Source organism: Mycteria americana, chromosome 7, assembly GCF_035582795.1.
Source record: "Mycteria americana isolate JAX WOST 10 ecotype Jacksonville Zoo and Gardens chromosome 7, USCA_MyAme_1.0, whole genome shotgun sequence".
Taxonomy (NCBI): Eukaryota; Metazoa; Chordata; class Aves; order Ciconiiformes; family Ciconiidae; genus Mycteria; species Mycteria americana.
This window is the reverse complement of record NC_134371.1, coordinates 14,797,251-14,815,874: the sequence shown is the minus strand read 5'-3', so window position 1 is coordinate 14,815,874 and position 18,624 is coordinate 14,797,251. Positions and strand designations below refer to the sequence as shown.

General features: G+C 44.9%; 1 protein-coding gene across 1 annotated transcript in view; it reads left to right on the top strand.

The window, feature by feature from the left end:
- The first annotated feature begins 1,887 nt into the window (after positions 1-1,887).
- MB21D2 (Mab-21 domain containing 2) overlaps positions 1,888-18,624 on the top strand; it is a 65,294-nt gene continuing 48,557 nt past the window's right edge. The window contains exon 1 of the mRNA XM_075507153.1: positions 1,888-2,346. Coding sequence (XP_075363268.1) covers positions 2,136-2,346 — 211 coding nt within the window. The 5' untranslated portion in view covers positions 1,888-2,135. The remainder of the gene's footprint in view (positions 2,347-18,624) is intronic.

Below are 18,624 nucleotides of genomic sequence, written 5' to 3'. Positions count from 1 at the left end.
GACTTACAGATGTTCAGAGATGGACAGGGCAAAACAGAAGGTCTTGAAGTGGTTTGGGGTTCAGGAGCTACTGTGCCTTCTGTGGGAGCGGTGTTATCACAAGAGGGAGCTGTCCGCCTGTATGAGATTGTCACCCCGGACAAAACCACACCGCAGAGAAATAGCAACAGGGCTCTCAAACCCTGTTTGAGAGGGTTTGAGGGGCAGGAGGCAAGAGGTCCTGAGTGCCCAGACAGGCAGAGCCCGCAGCAGGCTAGCATGGGAGGGCATGGGCTGAGCCGGGTTAGCAGAACTTATCCTGCAGGGCAGGCCACCAACGCTGAACTCTGCTAACTGCTCTTCTGCAAGTCAGCTCCTGTATTATGTTAATGCTATCAGTGAATTGTTTTTATTTCTAGGCTTTGCTGGGGAGGGAGTTGAAGGAAAGGTGCTTGGTCAAAGTCAAACATGGTGCCGGTCAGAGGTTCATGTGACAATGCAGCTGATCACCAAGGCTCAGACGGTGAATGAAGTCGATGTGTGTCAGTCGGCTGTGAGCAGTATCTGAACACAATAGGGCCTGTGTACCCAGCAGAGGGCATGTGCATGCACACACACGCACTCCTACCTTTACCTTTGGGACATCATTTCTTAGATAATGAGCAGATCAGTGCCCTCAGAAGCTGTGTAAGTGGTTACAGGACAAAGCCAGAGGCATCTCCCATTCTCCTTTGAATAGGCTGTGGTTTCTGTTACAGGGTCCAAACCTACCCTTGATTTTTATTCTTGTTTCAGATAAGGTCCCACTGCAAGAGGTGCTGAACTCCCATTTCTGATCAAGATTAGTGGTCCAGAGGAACCAAGCCACATCCCTGAGCTCAGGTCTAAACACTAGCATCTGTGTTTACTATGCATCAGGGAAACCAGCCTGTAACCTCTTCACACTGAGCTTAGTTCCACCTTCCTGTTTTTTTCTCTGAATGCCTCATGCCCAATTTTGGTAGACACATTTTACCGTAGTCTGGGACTGAGCTGAAATCTTTGTTTTCTGCCAAGCATCTTGAGAGGACAATACATATCCAACCAGTTTTGCATCAGTGCCATAGCATCTGAAATGCCCCATAGAAGGCTAACACAATATATTTGTACTCTCCCTGGGCAGGAAGACAGACAGTTCTTCCAGTGGATGCACTAAGGTAAATAATGGATTGAGATAGATATGTTCAGTGATGGGACAAGGCACAGAAGATCAGGCTAAAGGGAGAAACCCACTCCAGGTTGAAAAGTTAGAAGGCATTAAAAATACATACAGAAGAAAAGCATGTAGTCTTGACGATGGGGAATGGATGGAGATCAGAGATCTGGGCTGCTTGCCACAGGCTGCTTGACCTCAGGCAAATCTTCTGAGATCCCATTTCCCCTCCTACCCTTTGTCTATGTAGCTCCCAGGAGCTTCTACGCAGGGTTGGTCTCAAGTGCAGCAGTGAGGATACTTTATCTTGGTCATTGCTTCTAAAACATATGATAAAATTATTTCATATATATATATATATATATATATATATATATATAAAACAATCTTCAGAATGCCTTATGGAGCAAAAAAGGAATAAGCGCAGAATGCCTCGGGAACATGTGGGAGGAGCAGAGTTCCCAGCCGGTTATTAATCCACTTGCAGGACAAGGCTTTTGCTGAAGTTTAAAATTAAATTTAGATTAAAAAAAAAAAAAAAAGGAATTTTATCCCGAGCCAGAGGTCCGGCTCCAGCCTCGGCACCCGCCCGCCGTGACGCCGGCAGAGGAGCGACCCCCCCGCGGCCCCGGCCCCGGCAGCAGGCGGGCCCCGCTCCGCTCCGGCCCGGCCCGGCCCGGCCCCCCCAGCGCGGCGCGGGCGGGCGGCTCCGCGGTGCCGCGGGCGGGCGCGGCGCGGGCGGGGGCTCAGCCGGCGCGGCCGCTTGTTGATCGCGGCGGCCGGCGCCGCTCCGCGCCTCCCGGGCCCCGCTCCGCTCGGCGCCGCGCAGGCAGACCCGCGCCCGGGCTTGCCGCTGCGCTGCGGCGGCGCTTGCATTCTTCCATTGCAACATTGCAAACCCCTCCTTTTTTTTTTCCCTCTCCCTTTCTTTCCTTTTTTTTTTTTTTTTTTTTTTTTTTTTTGCATGAAGATGGCGGCGCCTCTCGCCAGCAAGGCAGGGTCCGCCGGCACCAACAGCAAGCCTCCCTTCCCGGAGCTGGATTTCCGATCGGGAGCCAGGGTGGAGGAATTGAATAAACTCATCCAGGAATTCACCAAGCACGACCAGAGGGAGTACGACGACCAGCGAGCCCTGGAGATCCACACGGCGAAGGACTTCATCTTCTCCATGCTGGGTAGGGCAGGGACCGTGCGGGGCGGGGGCAGCGGCGATGCCGGCCGGGGACCCCGGGGCAGGGCTCCCCGGCGGTGCGGCACCGGCAGACCCTTTCCCGCGCCGCGGGCGCGCCGGGCTGGGGGGTCCCCGGCCGCAGGGCGGGTCTCACCCCCACGAAACTATTTTTTCCCGTCCTGTCCACCTAGCCTTTAGCAGCGGTGCATTTATCAGCACAGAGGAAAGGCTGGGTCGCAGAGCTGGCCGGTGCCGGAGAAGCACGCCGAGCCAGCAGGGCTGGAGGCGAGGCGAGCCCGACCCTTTATTGTTTTTCCCCCCAACTATCAAGGCTGTAGGAAACACAGATATTTTTTTCTGGACCGCTTATTTTGGTCACTAGACCGGCTGATGCTTATACAGGAGCATCCTCTGAACTGCGTTTCTTGCTTAGGTTGCAAAACTTGCGGCGAGTGGAGCAAGTCACATTGTGGCGGGGGAGTCCTCATCTGCGTGAAACTTTGAATCGCGGACAGGGATCCCTAAACCAGGGGGAAACGTGTTGGCCCTTGCAGAAATCACCTGGGCTCTGGCATGACTAAGGCTTCTTAAGATTACCAGTTGGAATGACTAACAACTCTCATTCTCTAGGTAGTCAGTTCCTGATAAATATTTACCTTGTTTTGACTAAGAAATCACTCACACAAATGAGAGCCTTCAGGATACAAAAGGATGCTCTTTAACATGCAGGTTGGACCTTGAAATCAGTCATCCAGGTTTGAATCAATATCTCAGACATTTCTGCATGTAACATAAGGACATGGGTAACAGCAGGTGTGGCCAGTGAATGGTTCTTTGTAGCTCAGAGGTACACATACACCCTCGAAGCGTATTTGGCACAAACCAAGTGTATGTATGCATACATACACATGCACACTGTGAATCACCTACATCACTTTTCTCATTCAGAAGCATGGAGCTATCCTATTGCAATAATAATTATTTTCTGTATTGGGGGGGTAATCACTATAATAGACCACTTCCTCTATAGCCATGAACATACCTACACTCACAAAACGAGAATCTACCTGTCCATCCGGTTATCTTGTAAGGTACCTGGGTAAGTATAATTGCCTGCTGTGGGATTTGCACAATTTTGAGTGTGTATTGCTTTTTCACCAAGGGCTGGACAGGATATAGCAGACTAAATTTAGCTTGAGAACAAGGACAACAAGTTGAAAAGTCAGTAGCATGTATATTTATAGTTGCTGTTAAAAATATTTTTCCCTTCCTGTTTAAAAAAACCCGATGTGGTGAAGCCACGGTTGCATCAAAGCCTGTAGGATTTTTGTTATTGAAAACCTGATCCTGTGGAAGTCATCCACTATTATGATCTGATAAATTCTTCAATCAGGGCTTTAAATAACTGTCTGAGGAAGCAGAGCTGGATGGGGTGAAGCAAAGAAGAGTGGAAAGAAAACAGCCAGAGCAGCAGTTCTGGGTGTGTGGCTAGCAAGTGGAGAAAGGTTTATATGATCCTGTTTAAGCATTTCTAGTCTTTGCCGGGGACAGGGACCACAGCATTTCTTCCTGCCTCATGCGGGAGAAGGCAGTAGAGGAAAGACAGAAGAACGGGCTGGAGTGTGCCTTGTATTTTTGCAAATGCACCCTAATGCCTTGCTGTTCATGAAAACAGGGAACCTTAGGCTATTTAGAAATAACGTAAATTAATGTGGCTGTCTTTGTTAATATAAAGGCTGGGAAATGAGTGTTCTTCAGTTTTAAACGTGTAGGCTAAACCCGGGGTTTAAACAAAAGCTATATTTCTGTTTAAGTTATGCCTGGCAATTTTCAATGAGACTTGTTTCTGAAAAAAAAGAGACTTAAGGACCAAGCCCAGGACAGAAATGGGGATGGGATGTCTCATTTGTCTTCACTAGACCCAGAAGTTGTATTTGTGGATCAGACCCTTCTTAGCCAGAGAGGCTCTTAAATCTAAAAGGATTTAACTTATTAATAAATGGCTCTTTCCCCTGTGCCTGATCCCTCCCATACGTACTACTCTTATCTCATCGGGTGATGATAGGAAAATTAAACGTAGCTTTCCTGATTTAATTACATTGGTGTGTAACTGGTGGATGAATGGTAGGCGAGGAGACTTTATGCGGATTCACTCTGCATGGCTTGCCCTCTAGGTCAGATCTTTTCTTTCTATTTATATTAACTCTTTTTCATCTGTGTTGTCTTGCCCTTGCTATTAGCAACTGAACTCTGGGAGCTCTCAAGAGTATGGCTATGATAAAATTAGGGACAGGTACTGTTTGTTATGCCTTTGTCCAAAATCTTGTGCACCAAGCATTAGAATGGGACTGTAAATGACCTACCTATCTGGTGGGGGAAGTGAGTATCTTCTGAATGTGGGCAATTCCTGGGCACCCCATTCATAGTCACCGAGACCACATAAGGTCTTGCTAACACCTTCACTGAAACAACAGGTGTCTCTTGGTGCCTTTGCTCGGTAGCTTCCTGTACTGGCACTGAACTGTGCCTGGTCATTACTTGTCTCTTTGACACAGGTATAACTGAGCCTCAAAGGAGGGGAAGGCTGTATTAATCAAGAAAAAGAGTGGAGAAAAGACAGTCTTGTGTTCTGGGCAGCGGGCTGGCTGGAAGTGACTGAGAGACCAAGTCTCTGCCTGCCAGTCGTGAAAGGAGCTAATTACTCTCCCTGTGACTTGGTTTTGGGGGTTTTTTGTGCTTAAAGAGTGATAAAGGAGTATTTTTTGGAGTGATGCTATTACAGTCAATGATGTTTTGATTTTTAAAGCACTTGCTGCTATTGTGATGAGAGGTGCATAGCACTCACATTACAAAACCTTTTAGGGGAACCTGGCCTAAAGAGTATTGTTCCTGCAGTACAAGTGCTTCCAGGAAACTTCTTTAATAAACACTACCTGTCTCCTTCTGTTCAACACCTAAATAAAAAAGTGTTGTAATGCACAGATGTGCTAGGCTTAAAAAAAGCCATATATTATGCTCTTGGGAACTAGAACACTGCATATTAAACAACCCCTTGAAATTTCTAGTGCTATTGCTGCCTCAAACCAGATCATGTTATTAGGGATACTGAGTCTTGTGTTTTACTTCTTAACAAGAGGAGAAGAAAAGAAAAGAGCAAGGAGGTATGAATAAATACAGATGATACAAAGCTATTTCCTCCACTTCAGGCACATGCTGGCACTCAGTCATCTAGAGCAGTTTTCAAGCTCTTCAGGTTGGTATTTTGTTTCCCTTTCCTATTAAGACACTTTTTCTTCTCTGTAGAGTTGGAAGAGGGATGCTGAGGACATTTCATACCATTTTCTTTCCTCTCATTGCCCTCTTCCCCCCAAATCAGGGGAAGGACTGGTTTAAATTGGTGCTAAACTAGCCTTTTTTTTTTTTTTTAAAGGCCTCTAGTGTATCTTTTTGTCACTTCAGTGGTTGCATCTCACTTCTGCGGGAGAAGACTGGGGCTGCCCACTAGGACAGGCCACATGTTGGGGATTTGCAGCCAGCTGCAACTTAGAGCTGTTGACAAGACCTCTAGAGAGCTTGTGTCAGCACCTGATAGAGGAGAGGTGGTGAGCCTATTCTGAGAGCATTTCCCTCTTCTCTGGTGTCAGCCTGGTGCTGAGCTGGGTGTGCTAACAAGTGTTTGTGATAGAGGCAAGTCTAATAGTGGAGGCAGAACTGGCATCAGCAAAAGATTTCTGCTGCCAATACCAGCTTCCCGAATGAAGTGAGTTACCCTGCTGGGCCCCTGCATCTGTAGCAGGGCTTCCAGCTGTTTCTTGGACTGACAGGCCCCTAAAGTATGTGCAGTGGAGGTGCAGATTGCTGTGCTGAGCACACAGGTGTCCTGACAACAGCTTGCTTTTATTAGCATCTTCTATAAGAGAAGCATTTCGCGGTCCTCCCCTGTACCCAAGGCCTGCATAGGAGAACAACATTGGTAGTGTGACTCTGTTGTGTGGGTTCGTGCGGCATTTTTTCTTCCTTTCCCTACCTGGTATAACTTGCTGATGAAACCTTCCATTGTGTTAGATTTCAAGCATTGTTGGAAGTATTACCTGTTTGTCTGTGATACATCACGGAAATTCTCTGGTTTCTGTTGCGGTGTCGAGCTGATGAAATAGCAACAGGATTGGAGTGATCTCTCCAGGGTTAAGTCTTTTGTGTGTGTGTGCCTTTTCTCAAGAGAGGCCAATCATGATAGGAGCACACTGTACTCTGAGGCCTATGTTAATAAAGGCTCCCTGCTGGCATTCCCTGTGCTGCTGAATGCATAATGCACAGCTGTTAAAAACAACCTTACTGTATTGCAGATTTCATTTCTGGCTTCTGTTAGGTCTCCTCTCCCTGCAGGCCACATGTTTCTGTATTTTTTCTGTATCTGTGGGGGTTTTGTGGTTTGTTGTTTTTTTTTTTTTTCTTAAGGGACAGGGTGCTATGCTGGTAAAATAACCCTAGTAAAGCATTGGTAGCTTCTATTTGGTTGTAGCTACCAGAAGTCAACCAATGTCATCTAGCTGGGGATTCTTTCTGTGTAACTAGTTAAAAAGGATTGGTAGCCTCCTCCGTCTCTTTGTTCAAAGCAATTGCTGCTCCATGTGTGCAGCGAAAATAGCTTGAAAATCTTTCTCTCAATTGGTTTTAAGATGCTGGTACTTCACTTGCTCGACTACTGTTTTGGAACATTAGACTGTGATGCAAAGTATTTAGTGTAATAGCTAGGAACATGTCCTAAGGGCACAAATTCTCATGGCAGGCTTGTCAGACTGCCCACTGCCTGTTCCTTCAGTCTGTGGAAATATTTGTAAAAGATTTGGGTGAATACTTGCCAAGCCCAATTATGCAATTATGTTTTAAGGGCAATTTTATAATTATAGTGGAGGATGGTAACCAGGATACGTGAGTTGTTGGGTTTTTGACTTTTCCTTTTTTCTTCCACATGACTTTGCATGAATGCTAAAACATTCAGAGCAATTCTAGTCAGAAACCAGTTGTTCAACTTTCTTTTAGGCAGCTGGTTGTTTTTATAGGTGAAGCTAAATTAAAGGCAAATACAACATTACTCAGGAAGGCTGGAGGACATGTTTTATTATAGCTTTGGTAATTTATAAGATGGATGTGCACTCAGAGCAGCCCATAGGCAGAGCCCAGTCTAGAGGAGACGCAGGATGTAATGGTCTTGCCTGGACTTCTCAAAGGGAATCTCCAAGCTGTGCAAGTTGTTTTGATACTTGGAATTGTCTTTCTTAATTTTTATTTGACAAATGCCAGGTTTCTGCTGGCTTTAACAATCTCCTGTACAGCTAAAACTTTTGCATCTTTTCTTGGGCCTTGACATGTACACTCTTGCCCCTGTGTACGTCCCAGTCCTTTTTCTGCAAAGATGGTTTTCCCAGGCACATCTCTGAAACCCTTCACTGTGTTCCCTTCTCTGTCCAGGTCAGACCCTAGCTGTTTGTACTCTCCAAGATCGGTTAAGTGCAAAAGTGCCAGGAAGAACTGTGGTTAAGGCCAAGAGATTAGCTCTCACCTCCACTCAAGGGGGCTTCAAGTTGCCAGGGCTGCTTCAGCATGATGCCGTCAACAGTGAGTGAGATGACAGCTGCACCTCCAGGCATGTCTGTGTGAGACCCGGTGGTGGCAGCCGCAGGTAGAGGCTCTGGCATAGACCTCTCAACTCTCTTTGAGTCTAAGAAAAATGACCCACCGTTGAGTCCATTACCTATGGTGGGGTGATGCCAGTGTATGAAACTAACTTGAGAAGCAAGAGCTGTAGCTCATTTCCTATGAAAAGAGAGGCTCAAGAACTGAATGCATTATGTAGGGTGACATACCTCCTGAGCCAGGTTTTCCTTTAGCAACTTACAGCTGGAATGGGTTAAGTTCTGTATCCTAAAAGAAAACTTAATTCTGCTCATCGGTAGCTTTCCCTGCTATCCTCTGAACAAGGAGATAGAATTCACTGAGAGTAACAGTCCATTCATCTGCACAACATGCTGTATTGCATTTAGACTTTCTTGAATTTGCCTGTCTTTGCAGTATGAAACAAGCAGTAGAGTAGATGGAGTTCTGGGGAAGCAAAGAAGGGTATCTGCCCTGCTTTTTCCCTTGGAAAAGCAGAGGACCTATCACGGGACCTAAAGCAGAAGGCAGCTTTGGATGTTGTACTCACAGAACTTTCCCTTATTGAGAAAAGAGGAGTGTGTCTGCATGGGAGCAAGGGTGAGAGAGCTCAAAAATGACCTTTAGGCGGATGTCTCAAGTTATTTGCGCAAGTCTTGTTCTGAACACTAGTAGTGTGATGTGAGTTCAGGAGACTGAACTGTAGCTTTATTGGAACTTGCAACCATACTTCATAGGTTCTCCATCCTAACTGTGGATTTTATATCCAGTGAAGGTTTATGACTTCTGTTAGCACAAACCTGTCTTACTGTCTGACTAACAAAAATATGAGGGTTGGCTTCTTTTTTTGCTAATGCAACTGGAAGGCAGCTTATGAGACATTCAAAATAAATCTTTCAGCAGCAGCTGATGTTCCAATTGACAGATGCTGCTATGGATTTTGCTCTCTTTAATAAAGAGACCTCCACTGTTTGCTTTCATTTTTACCATTCTGTTGCATTCCCTTTTACTGCAAATAGCAATTGTCCTGGACTGAGTGGATTAATCTGCGCCTTAGTACTTCAGCCAACCTGACAGGTCCCTGAATCATGTACTTCTGCATTAGATAAACTTTCTGCAGTTCTTTCAAAGCACCATTTCAGTGACTTTCTGTTTGTAAGGGAATCAACATGTGCTGTAGCATTCAGTTTGAGGAAGATAGATTCCCTTCTCCCCAACAGATTTGACTTTTGAGCTTTTAATAAACACTTGATGCTAAGGAAGTTACAACAATCCTGTTAATGCATTATATTTCATCTGTCAGACAGTATGATTTTGATCTAATTTAAAGCATTTAATTAGAAGGTTGTTAATGCATTTTGTTACGAGCATGCTGATGTCGAAAGTACAATTTGCATACCACTGAGTGGGGGTGATTAATTACTTTAAGGTTCATAATATCCGTGTCTTTGAAACAGCAGTGGTAGCTACTTCCACCCACTCATGTTTAGGGCTGTGGGCAGAAGTTTGCACAGCACTGGATGGCTTCAGCTTGTAGAACAGGAGGTGGGTGGCATCCATTTCACCCTAAGAAAATGAGTCAGGACACCCTAGACCTATGTTCCATTCTGAGCTGCCCCAAAATTTACACAGAGCTGCACAAGTTTCTGAATATAATGATAGATAGTGGGACCTTGGTACTACCAGAAGCCTTCCTCATCTCCTGTGCTTCAACAATCTGTGAAAGGTGGGGTGATGCCAGAATAGTGGAACATCGTGGTGTTGCTGTTCTTCATGATAGGATGGTTTAACCATGCAACCCTCTGAGACTGAGGCTGGAAAAGGAAGTCTGTTTTTCAGAGTCTAGCTTCAGAAAGTATTTTAAATAGTGAAGACAAATAGTTGCTCTGTCACTGGGTGTTGATCTAGTGGCGTCGAGATCAAGTACAGTTCAGCCTCTGAGAGAGAGATTACAACCTGACCCAGTTAGGAAGTTCTAGCAAGTAATCTTATTTTATACTGAAGAGATCCCAAAGCAAAATTGGGACAAATTAGTTTAAAGAATATGTCCTGGCCACAGTCTGTATGCTGATGTAATTTGGCAGAGTCAGGCAATGCCAAGCAGTAGACAGCAGCAGTTTGGGACAGAAAGCAAGGGAAAAATACAAGACATGGCCAAAGCTAGAAATCCTGCTGGGATAGCCGTAAGGAATTGGCAGAGAATAATTTTTTTTTGTCCAATGATGCCTTTCTAACGTCATGATTTAGATGAAAAGTAGAGGTTTGTGTGTGGGATGTTGTTGGTCTGCTTAGATCTTCTCTACTGTAGCTTGCAGTTGGACCATGTGGAATTTCTTCCACCCACTGACGGAGTGAGAGTTCATAAAAGATTTGGTCCAGAACTGCTGAGCACCTAGGGAACACTTGCAGTTGTATCTAGAAATAACAAAGTCAGTTCTTGCTTTACTGCATAGTCTGTTAGGCCGTGTGCTATTTCTGTTCTAAAACGTCTTATCTCAACTCTCCTGTTCATGTTGTAGGATCTTTTGACACTGCTCCACACCTCTCTCAAGGAAGGATGTTTTTATTCAGTGGTGCATATATGACCTTGTTTAGAAAATCAGGTGCTGAGGTTGTGAGGAAGGAGTTGTATTAAACAGCTATCAAAAATGCTAAGACAAACACTGCAATTAGCTTCTGTGCTTTTCCCTTCAGCACTTCTACTCTTTGCATTTTAATGGATCTCTTGAAGAGCTGGTGATGCTTTGGGTGACTCCTCTTGGAAACGAATCCTGTGCTAATAGCTCTGGCTAGGCCTGATCCACAGGCAGATGCTTGGAGATATTTCATGTTTGTTTTGTACCTCACTAATTAATGTATAACTTAGTGGTAGAGCAGCAGGAAAGCTGCGTTTGCTGACACTTCATGATGTAATGATTTAATCCTTTGTGACACATTCCTGCTGAGTGTCAAAGCTGATAACTCTAATCTCTGTCCCTAGCTCAGTGCGACATAAACCTGTTCTAGAGGGCATTTTGCAGGAGTTTGCAAGCTCTTGTAGGTACTTTGTGACCAATTCGTGTAAACTTTTTTTGTACAGTGCCACTCTTGAATGTGATTGTACAGCATTGCCTGGTGCACTGAGGAATCTGGAGTTGAGTGCAAACAAAGGAGCTAACTGACTGCATTCAAATGAAATAAGGCTTGTCCTGGGAGGAGGGGGGAAATACCCTAATCTCCTTCTAAATACACTTCTTCCTTGCCAGCATTAAGAGCAGTGTGGTTATATTAATTCAGTGGTGCCTAAACCCACTGCTCTTTGTTATATATTCTGAAGCCTGGGTACGGGTGCAGACCTGTACACAGGGATAGCTGTACAGCTACTCTCCAGTGGTTATTCCTTGTGACAGAACCAGCAGAGCTTGCTTCTGTTCCAGCATGGACAGTGAATTACTGTTTATTTTAAACTTTTGGTTGAATGGTATTCATAAAACAATTTGCAGTTCTGCAAAGAGAGGAAGGAATGTCACTGTAACAACACTTCAGGGGCTCTGTTGCCTTCTGTCTCTGAAATTTGCCTTTTGAAAGTTGCATACGGTGTGCTGAATGGCAGATCAGGTATTGATATTGGCCCCTTGATATTAGGCCCTCAAAGCTTGAGTTGCTGAAATGTCTGTATTTCATAGACAGTAGGGCAACCGTGTGCTAAGCAATCAGTAACTTACTTAGGAAAATAAGAGGAATGCAAGTCTCTCTGCAAGTGCAGCATGTCTCTGAACAAGCTGCACCTTCTGAATTAAATGCCTGGGTTTTTTTCCAATGTGTAAGCTGTAATGCACATCTATCACAGAATCACAGAATTGTATAGGTTGGAAAAGACCTTTAAGATCATCAAGTCCAACCATAAACCTAACATTACCAAGACCACCACTACACCATGTCCCTAAGCACCTCATCCGAACGTCTTTTAAATACCTCCAGGGATGGTGACTCAACCACTTCCCTGGGCAGCCTGGTCCAATGCTGGACAACCCTAGTGAAGGACAGCCCTAGTGAAGTAAAATTTCCTAATATCCAGTCTAAACCTCCCCTGGCGCAACTTGAGGCCATTTCCTCTTGTCCTATCACTTGTTACCTGGGAGAAGAGACCGACCCCCCCCTCTCTACAACCTCCTTTCAGGTAGTTGTAGAGAGCGATAAGGTCTCCCCTCAGCCTCCGCTTCTCCAGGCTAAACAACCCCAGCTCCCTCAGCTGCTCCTCATCAGACTTGTGCTCCAGACCCTTCCCCAGCTTCGTTGCCCTTCTCTGGACACGCTCCAGCACCTCAATGTCTCTCTTGTAGTGGGGGGCCCAAAACTGAACACGGTATTCGAGGTGCGGCCTCACCAGTGCCGAGTACAGGGGCACGATCACTTCCCTAGTCCTGCTGGCCACGCTATTTTTGATACAAGCCAGGATGCCATTGGCTTTCTTGGCCGCCTGGGCACACTTGCTGGCTCATATTCAGGCGGCTGTCAACCAGCACCCCCAGGTCCTTTTCTGCCAGGCAGCTTTCCAGCCACATCTAAGTGCAGTATTGAGAAAAAGGATCTATTACAATTTCACTGAGCATCAGAGGTTTGTTTTATGTACTAAGTTGTCTGTAAAAGCTTGACCCTGTACCCCCAGTTTTTCCCAATATCCTGTGAATTTTGTGAATGTGCAAAGCGTGCAGTTGAGGCAGCAATGGTATACTGAAAATAACTACATTGACACAGGCTTCTAATATCAAAAAATGACTATGTCTGTGCAGTTATTTTAATTAACTTGGGGAGGGATTAATATGTTCTATCTAAGCACTTAGCAGAACTATTTGCACATTATCAGAGCTGCAGAGTTAAGTTACAAGTTAGTCTGGAAAATCAAAGTTAAAAAAAAGTGATTTTTCATCTTCTTAAACCTAAATTCTGGTTCTGGAAACATAAGGCACTCCTGCGTTCCCTTTCACTCCTTCAGCCAAGCTGCAGATAGGCAGTTTAGAATCATCTTTTTATCTAAGTTGGTTCTTAACAATGCAGGTAAAGAAATCGGTGCCTAAAAATCTGCTCTTATGCTGAGACCACCAGTCTTGTAAGACATCGCTTGTGTATATGAATCACTCTATTGTCCCAGTGTATGTTACTCTGAGTTCTCAACTTCTTTTAACTAACCCTTTCTTTACCTTGAAACGTGTATGTGCCTTTATTTTCTGTCTTACTTTGCCCCAAACAAATAATTTAGGTGGAAAATATTTGCTGTTCAGGGGCAATGATGACAGTGCTTTGGAGTGCAGGAGAGTGCTGTTGAGAAGTGATATAACCTAGGTTTGCAGGTGGAAGTCTCATCCCCTCCTGGCAGAGCTGTTCCACTGTGACAGGCTTCACTGAGCCGAGGCCAGCCCTACTCGGCAAGGATTGTAGGAGTCCTATGGAAGAGATTTCTGTCTGAGGGAGACAGGAGTGTGGGAGGCAAATGAACAAAATCCCCAGACCCACAACATGTCGATAGACCTGCTGTTGTTCTTAATTCGCATCTGTAAATGGCACTAGTTTCTGCTGTTGTGCACCAAGACAATAATAAATAACAATCCTTAGCATTTATATACCACTTCACAATTTTCAGAGTGTTCAACACACATTAACTAATTCATCTGAGATGCAAATACTCTGTGAGCAAAGCTACTCTCCTTGCTGCCCAGGGGAACCTTTCATTACAGCTGGGACAGGGCTTTTCTTTTTCCCCTTTACTGGAGCTGTTGGCAGGAATGTTCTATACAGGGATAGTGTCTTTCTTCCTGAACTTTTTGAGCCTTTGCATGTACCCCTGTTTGCACAGGAATTGGACTACTCCCAAGTCATATGTGGTACTGTTAAGAAAATTATGCAGGAGACTTGCCTGTACGATCTGTGCCACAGATATGCAGACCCACAGTTAATAGATTTGTGGTTTCAGAAGCTATTGAGTTGATGCATTAAGTGCATCTTTCTGTGCTTGCATAAGGCCTTGGGGGAACACCATCTCCAGTGGATCTCAAGGCTCAGGAGGGGAATAAACATCTGTCAGTTCTAACTATGCTGGATCATCAGACCATGTGCTGAACAGAATTGAGGATGCTTGGTGGATGGCTTTGGTCCGTGTTTCACTAGATCCAGCACCTTATTGCGAATGAGTGATTCAGAGCGCTTAAAAAAAATCACCATCAAAGTTATTAGCAAAAGTGGTTTTAATATGATGTCATAAAAGTACGACTTAACAAAGTTTGATGGCAAGGTTCACTCTATTAATTACTGCATGGAAGAAATGTACAAAGGAAAATTGGGTTACACTTGAGTTAGAATGATTCACAGAGAGACTGGGGATACAGAAGGGTATGGAGGACCCTTCCGTTGAGTCACGAGGTTCAGAGTAGACCCCCTTGCTCTCTAAACTCCTGATGGAGCTTAGGTGTGGCTAGGTCCAATCTTAGTCTCAGACTTGGACAACGGTTTATGTCTAATGGAAGGAATATAAAGAGTAAGGAAGAGTAAGGAAGGGGGTGTACTCTGTATCTTTGAGCTGGGCAGGATTGGTTCTACTTTTTATTTGCAAGAATAGCATCTCTTTTTAGCATTCCATTAGGGTTACTAGAAGATAAGCATCTTTTTTTTATCAGGTCACATAATAACCTGGGTTTAGTGGTTTACCTTGGAAATAACTATTTGGTAGTCTTTGTAAACTGATGCCTGGTGCTATAGAACTGCCCGCATGCTTTGTAGTTATAAACCTCTTTCTTAAAAAGAGGTTATAAGAGGTTATAAACCTCTTTCTCTTAAACCTTTCCATGAGGTTTAGTTATAACTAGGTGGTGGCACTTCCAGATTGCCTCTTTGTCTAACCTTTTGGTAACTTTCTCTTTTAGAAGTGATGCCTGCAGGTTTGACCTGAAACTGATTCTGAAAGAACAGTGTAGGTTACAATTTTCATATAAATGGTTGTATGAACAGGAACACCATTAACCTCTTAGTGACCTAATTATGCAGGGAGGTAGCAGCGCATTTTGAGATCAAAACTCTCATCTTGCTACAGCTATCCCTTCAGCTAGCAGTGCATGGGAGAACAGCATGTTTCTTGCAGGTGATGATTTCTCTTTCAGTGGCTTTGATATCCTCATTTTCTGTTTGAAGTTAATGTGCAGATTGCTAGGTGGCATCACTCAAAGTGACTGACTGAGCTGCCGTTGTATGTGAAGATGTCTCCAAGACAACTAATTTCCTGGTCAAACAGCACATTGGCTTCTGCCACAAGACATTTTAAGGGAGTTGGTCAGCTGAAGGAGCAAGATATTTTAACAGTTTATTATTAGCACTGTAGCTGCCAAATACAGCTCAGAGTCTAAAGCTGAAAATGCTCCTATTAAATGCTGCAAATTAATAGCTTAAAAAAAAAGGATTGTGTGATTTGACTAGCAAACTGATTTGTCAGAGAACTTCTACCAAATAATAGGAATTAAATCTCTAACTTCACAGTTCATTTTCTCCAATTGCTATGTTCCTATGGTGGAAGCATAGGGAATTGAGAGACCTATTTTCACTCTTGTATTTTGTTGTTTTATGTCCAGACTTCCCTGCTACGTTTCAACTCTGCTTTTTTACTGTTAGTGTGCCATATTTTTTCTAAAATATACCCAAAAATCAAATGTTTGTTTCCATTTCTCTTCTGCTGTAAAATACAGAAAGGTTTAGTGACTCCTTCGTGTTTTGAAGTTAGGATAAAATAAGCTTGAAGCATTGGATCCTTTTCCCTGTTTTGTCCCCTCCTCCCAGTCCCCTTTGTCTCCAGAGGAGCAGTATTACTGGACAGGTGTAGGGACTTACAAGTATTTTTCTTTTGCATTTCCGATTTTTTACTTTTCTTTATAAAATACTCCTATGCCCATCCTGTTTCAAAGGACTCGGTCCAAACCAAAATCAAAAATACCCACATTTTTTCCTGCCTTCCTTGCAAGGCTTGGCTGTACTGCCTAACTGAACAAACCCCACCTTTGTCTTCGCTTTGGAATAAGAAACAAGCAGGCTTGTTGATTCCTGCTGCATTAACTCTATCCTCCTCCCTCACACTGATGTAGTGGTTATCGGGGGGTAGGGTAGAAGCTGCTTGCTGCTGTTTTCATGAGACCTCCCAGGAGGCTGCTGCAGTGTGGATCTCCTGCACTCAGGCCCCGGAGACCTTACAGCACTTACTCGGGCTCTAAGCACTGGAGGAACGCAAGCAAAAAACGCTTTGTGCAATAGTGGGTGGAGAGAGGACACTGAGGGTGCTACTCTGAGAACACTTGAAGGTTTTCAAATGAAAGCCCAGGAGGGACAAGGAGCCGTATCCATGCCCTGACCTCCGTCCCATGGCACATCTGAACCTGAACTCTCAGCTAATAACCCCTGAGCCACTAAGCTGCCTTCTCTGAGCATGCCTGCATGCGCTGGGGAATTTTAGGAATGCGGACTTCAGCGTGGTGTGGGGTTGCTGCTGCTCACCCTCTGTTCAGCCAAGAGCTTTAGAAGCTGCAGTGGGATTGGTATTGCTACGGTAAAGCCCCATTGTGGTTGTTTGCAGCACTCTTTAACTAAAGATTTATTTTCCTCGGTAAGGTTCCATTAGAACAGCAGGAGCCAACATCAGGGAGCTGGAGAGAGGCCTCTTCCCTTCCCTGGCACAGCACAGCTTCACCGCTGTCCCTTCACCATCCCCTCTCCCAGTCCCTTTGTTTTTAAGGCATTAAAACTTTGTGACTGGGATATTGAAGAGGCTGTAGTTAGTGGTGTATTGCCCCAAATTACAGGGGCAATTAATCTAAGGAGGTAAGAGGAGAAAGTCTGTTGGAGAATGGAGCTGGTATCACTGATGCAAACCTCTCTCTTTTGATGTCCCCTCCATGCTAAAGCAACCCCATCTTTAGCCTCCAGCCACTTAAATTGTTCCTGTTGGAGGATGTGAGAGGTCTGCTGTTGACCCATATGGGAGGAAGGTGGGAACTAAGCTGGTCATATGGGCCCCACCACCTGCTTGGCTTTGTCCACAGATCTGTGTCCTGTGTGCCTTTGCTGTGTGTGTCTTGCACAGCAAGGCAGCCTGAGTCTGTGGGTTTTGTTTTCTAGCAGGTATGATAACAAGGGGTGAAGGAATGCACTCCTTAGTCCCTGTCTCTGCTTCTGGTGGATAGTAAAAGGTCCTCCTATTTGCTTTGAAAACCTGCTGACAGAGGAAGGCAATGCAATTTGTGTCCTCAGTATGGCAGAACAACCATGTGCCCAGCATCTCTGAAAGATCCCAACAGCGCATATTGGAGTCCCATCCAAACTCTGTTAGCATGGAGTTCCTACACACGCAGGCATTCAGTGCCACACTTGATAACTAGGCAGTGATTCAAGCTATTTGAGGTGCTAAGTGCAGTATAAGAAGCAGCCTGGACCCAAATGAAAATGCAGTGTGATTCTGGAGGAAAATGTAAGGTTCTTTTTTAGGGTTGTTGCTATTCTGTTCTACACCAAGGAGGATAATGCTCCAGTTTTGCACTACAGTTCAGCATTGTTCTGCCTTATTCCTCATTTCTTGATCCCATCTATTTTAACTGGCAAATATTGGTTGCTTGAGTACCTCCTTTCCTGACCCTGCATCTTCTCATCTAGGTGCTGGGCAAAGCCGTGGTTTGAGACAATCCAGGGCTTGTGTTCCCTACAAAAGACACCTAAAATCGTTGCTGGTCGCCTTGCAGCAAATCTATTTCTGCCCTGCTGATGGCCTGGCTTGCAAGCTGAAAATGTCTGGATAGGATTTATTATGCTCTGACCATTAAATTTTAAACTGCTTTTAATGGTAGATGTTAAATCACTGCTGTCCCAGTTCCAAGCTCTGTGCAAAATTTCTGAGTTCTTAGGAAGGCATTTCGCCTCCCAGCAGCCTGTGACAACTTTGATTTCTGAGAAGGACAAGAACAAGTTACAGGGCTGTTCACAGGACAAGCAAGCAGTAGTTTGCTGAGGGACCTGTGTTCTGGCCAACATCCAGGCATCTGTCTGGCTCTAGAGAGCAGAGCCAGGCAGACCTGGTACGGCTGTGATGGGAACGAGAGATGTTTGTATTGGTGTCTGGGTGCAGACACTCCACTGGGACACAGTGATTGAGTGGCTCTGCCCTTGGCTTTGTTCCTCCCCGAATGAAGCATCTTTGAAGCAGCAAGAAAACTGAAATTCAGTGTTTCAGGACTGAGCTGCTTAGAGCAAGCTATTTTATTTTTGTACTTGTCTAATAAATACTGAACTGTTCAGTGTTGTCACTCAGTGTGGCTTTGTCCCTTGCTGCTAGGAGCCTCTGTATAGATTTCCCTTGAGACTGGTGAAACATAGCCATAAAGTCCTGTGACTCTGTACAATGCAGGCTGCTTCCTTGAGTATGACATGAGATGCACACTCTTCTAGCTGAGGCTGTTATCTGTCACCTTTGCCTGGAGAGCACTAAAAGCACTAAACCAGAATCTAATGTTTCTCAAACCACTTAACAGTCTTAAAGCCCTTTTCAGCTACTTGCAAAGGCAGCTGTGGCAGGTGGGCAGGAGATGACTTCCTTGCCAAGCAGAGGGAGATGCCTTCTGGGTTG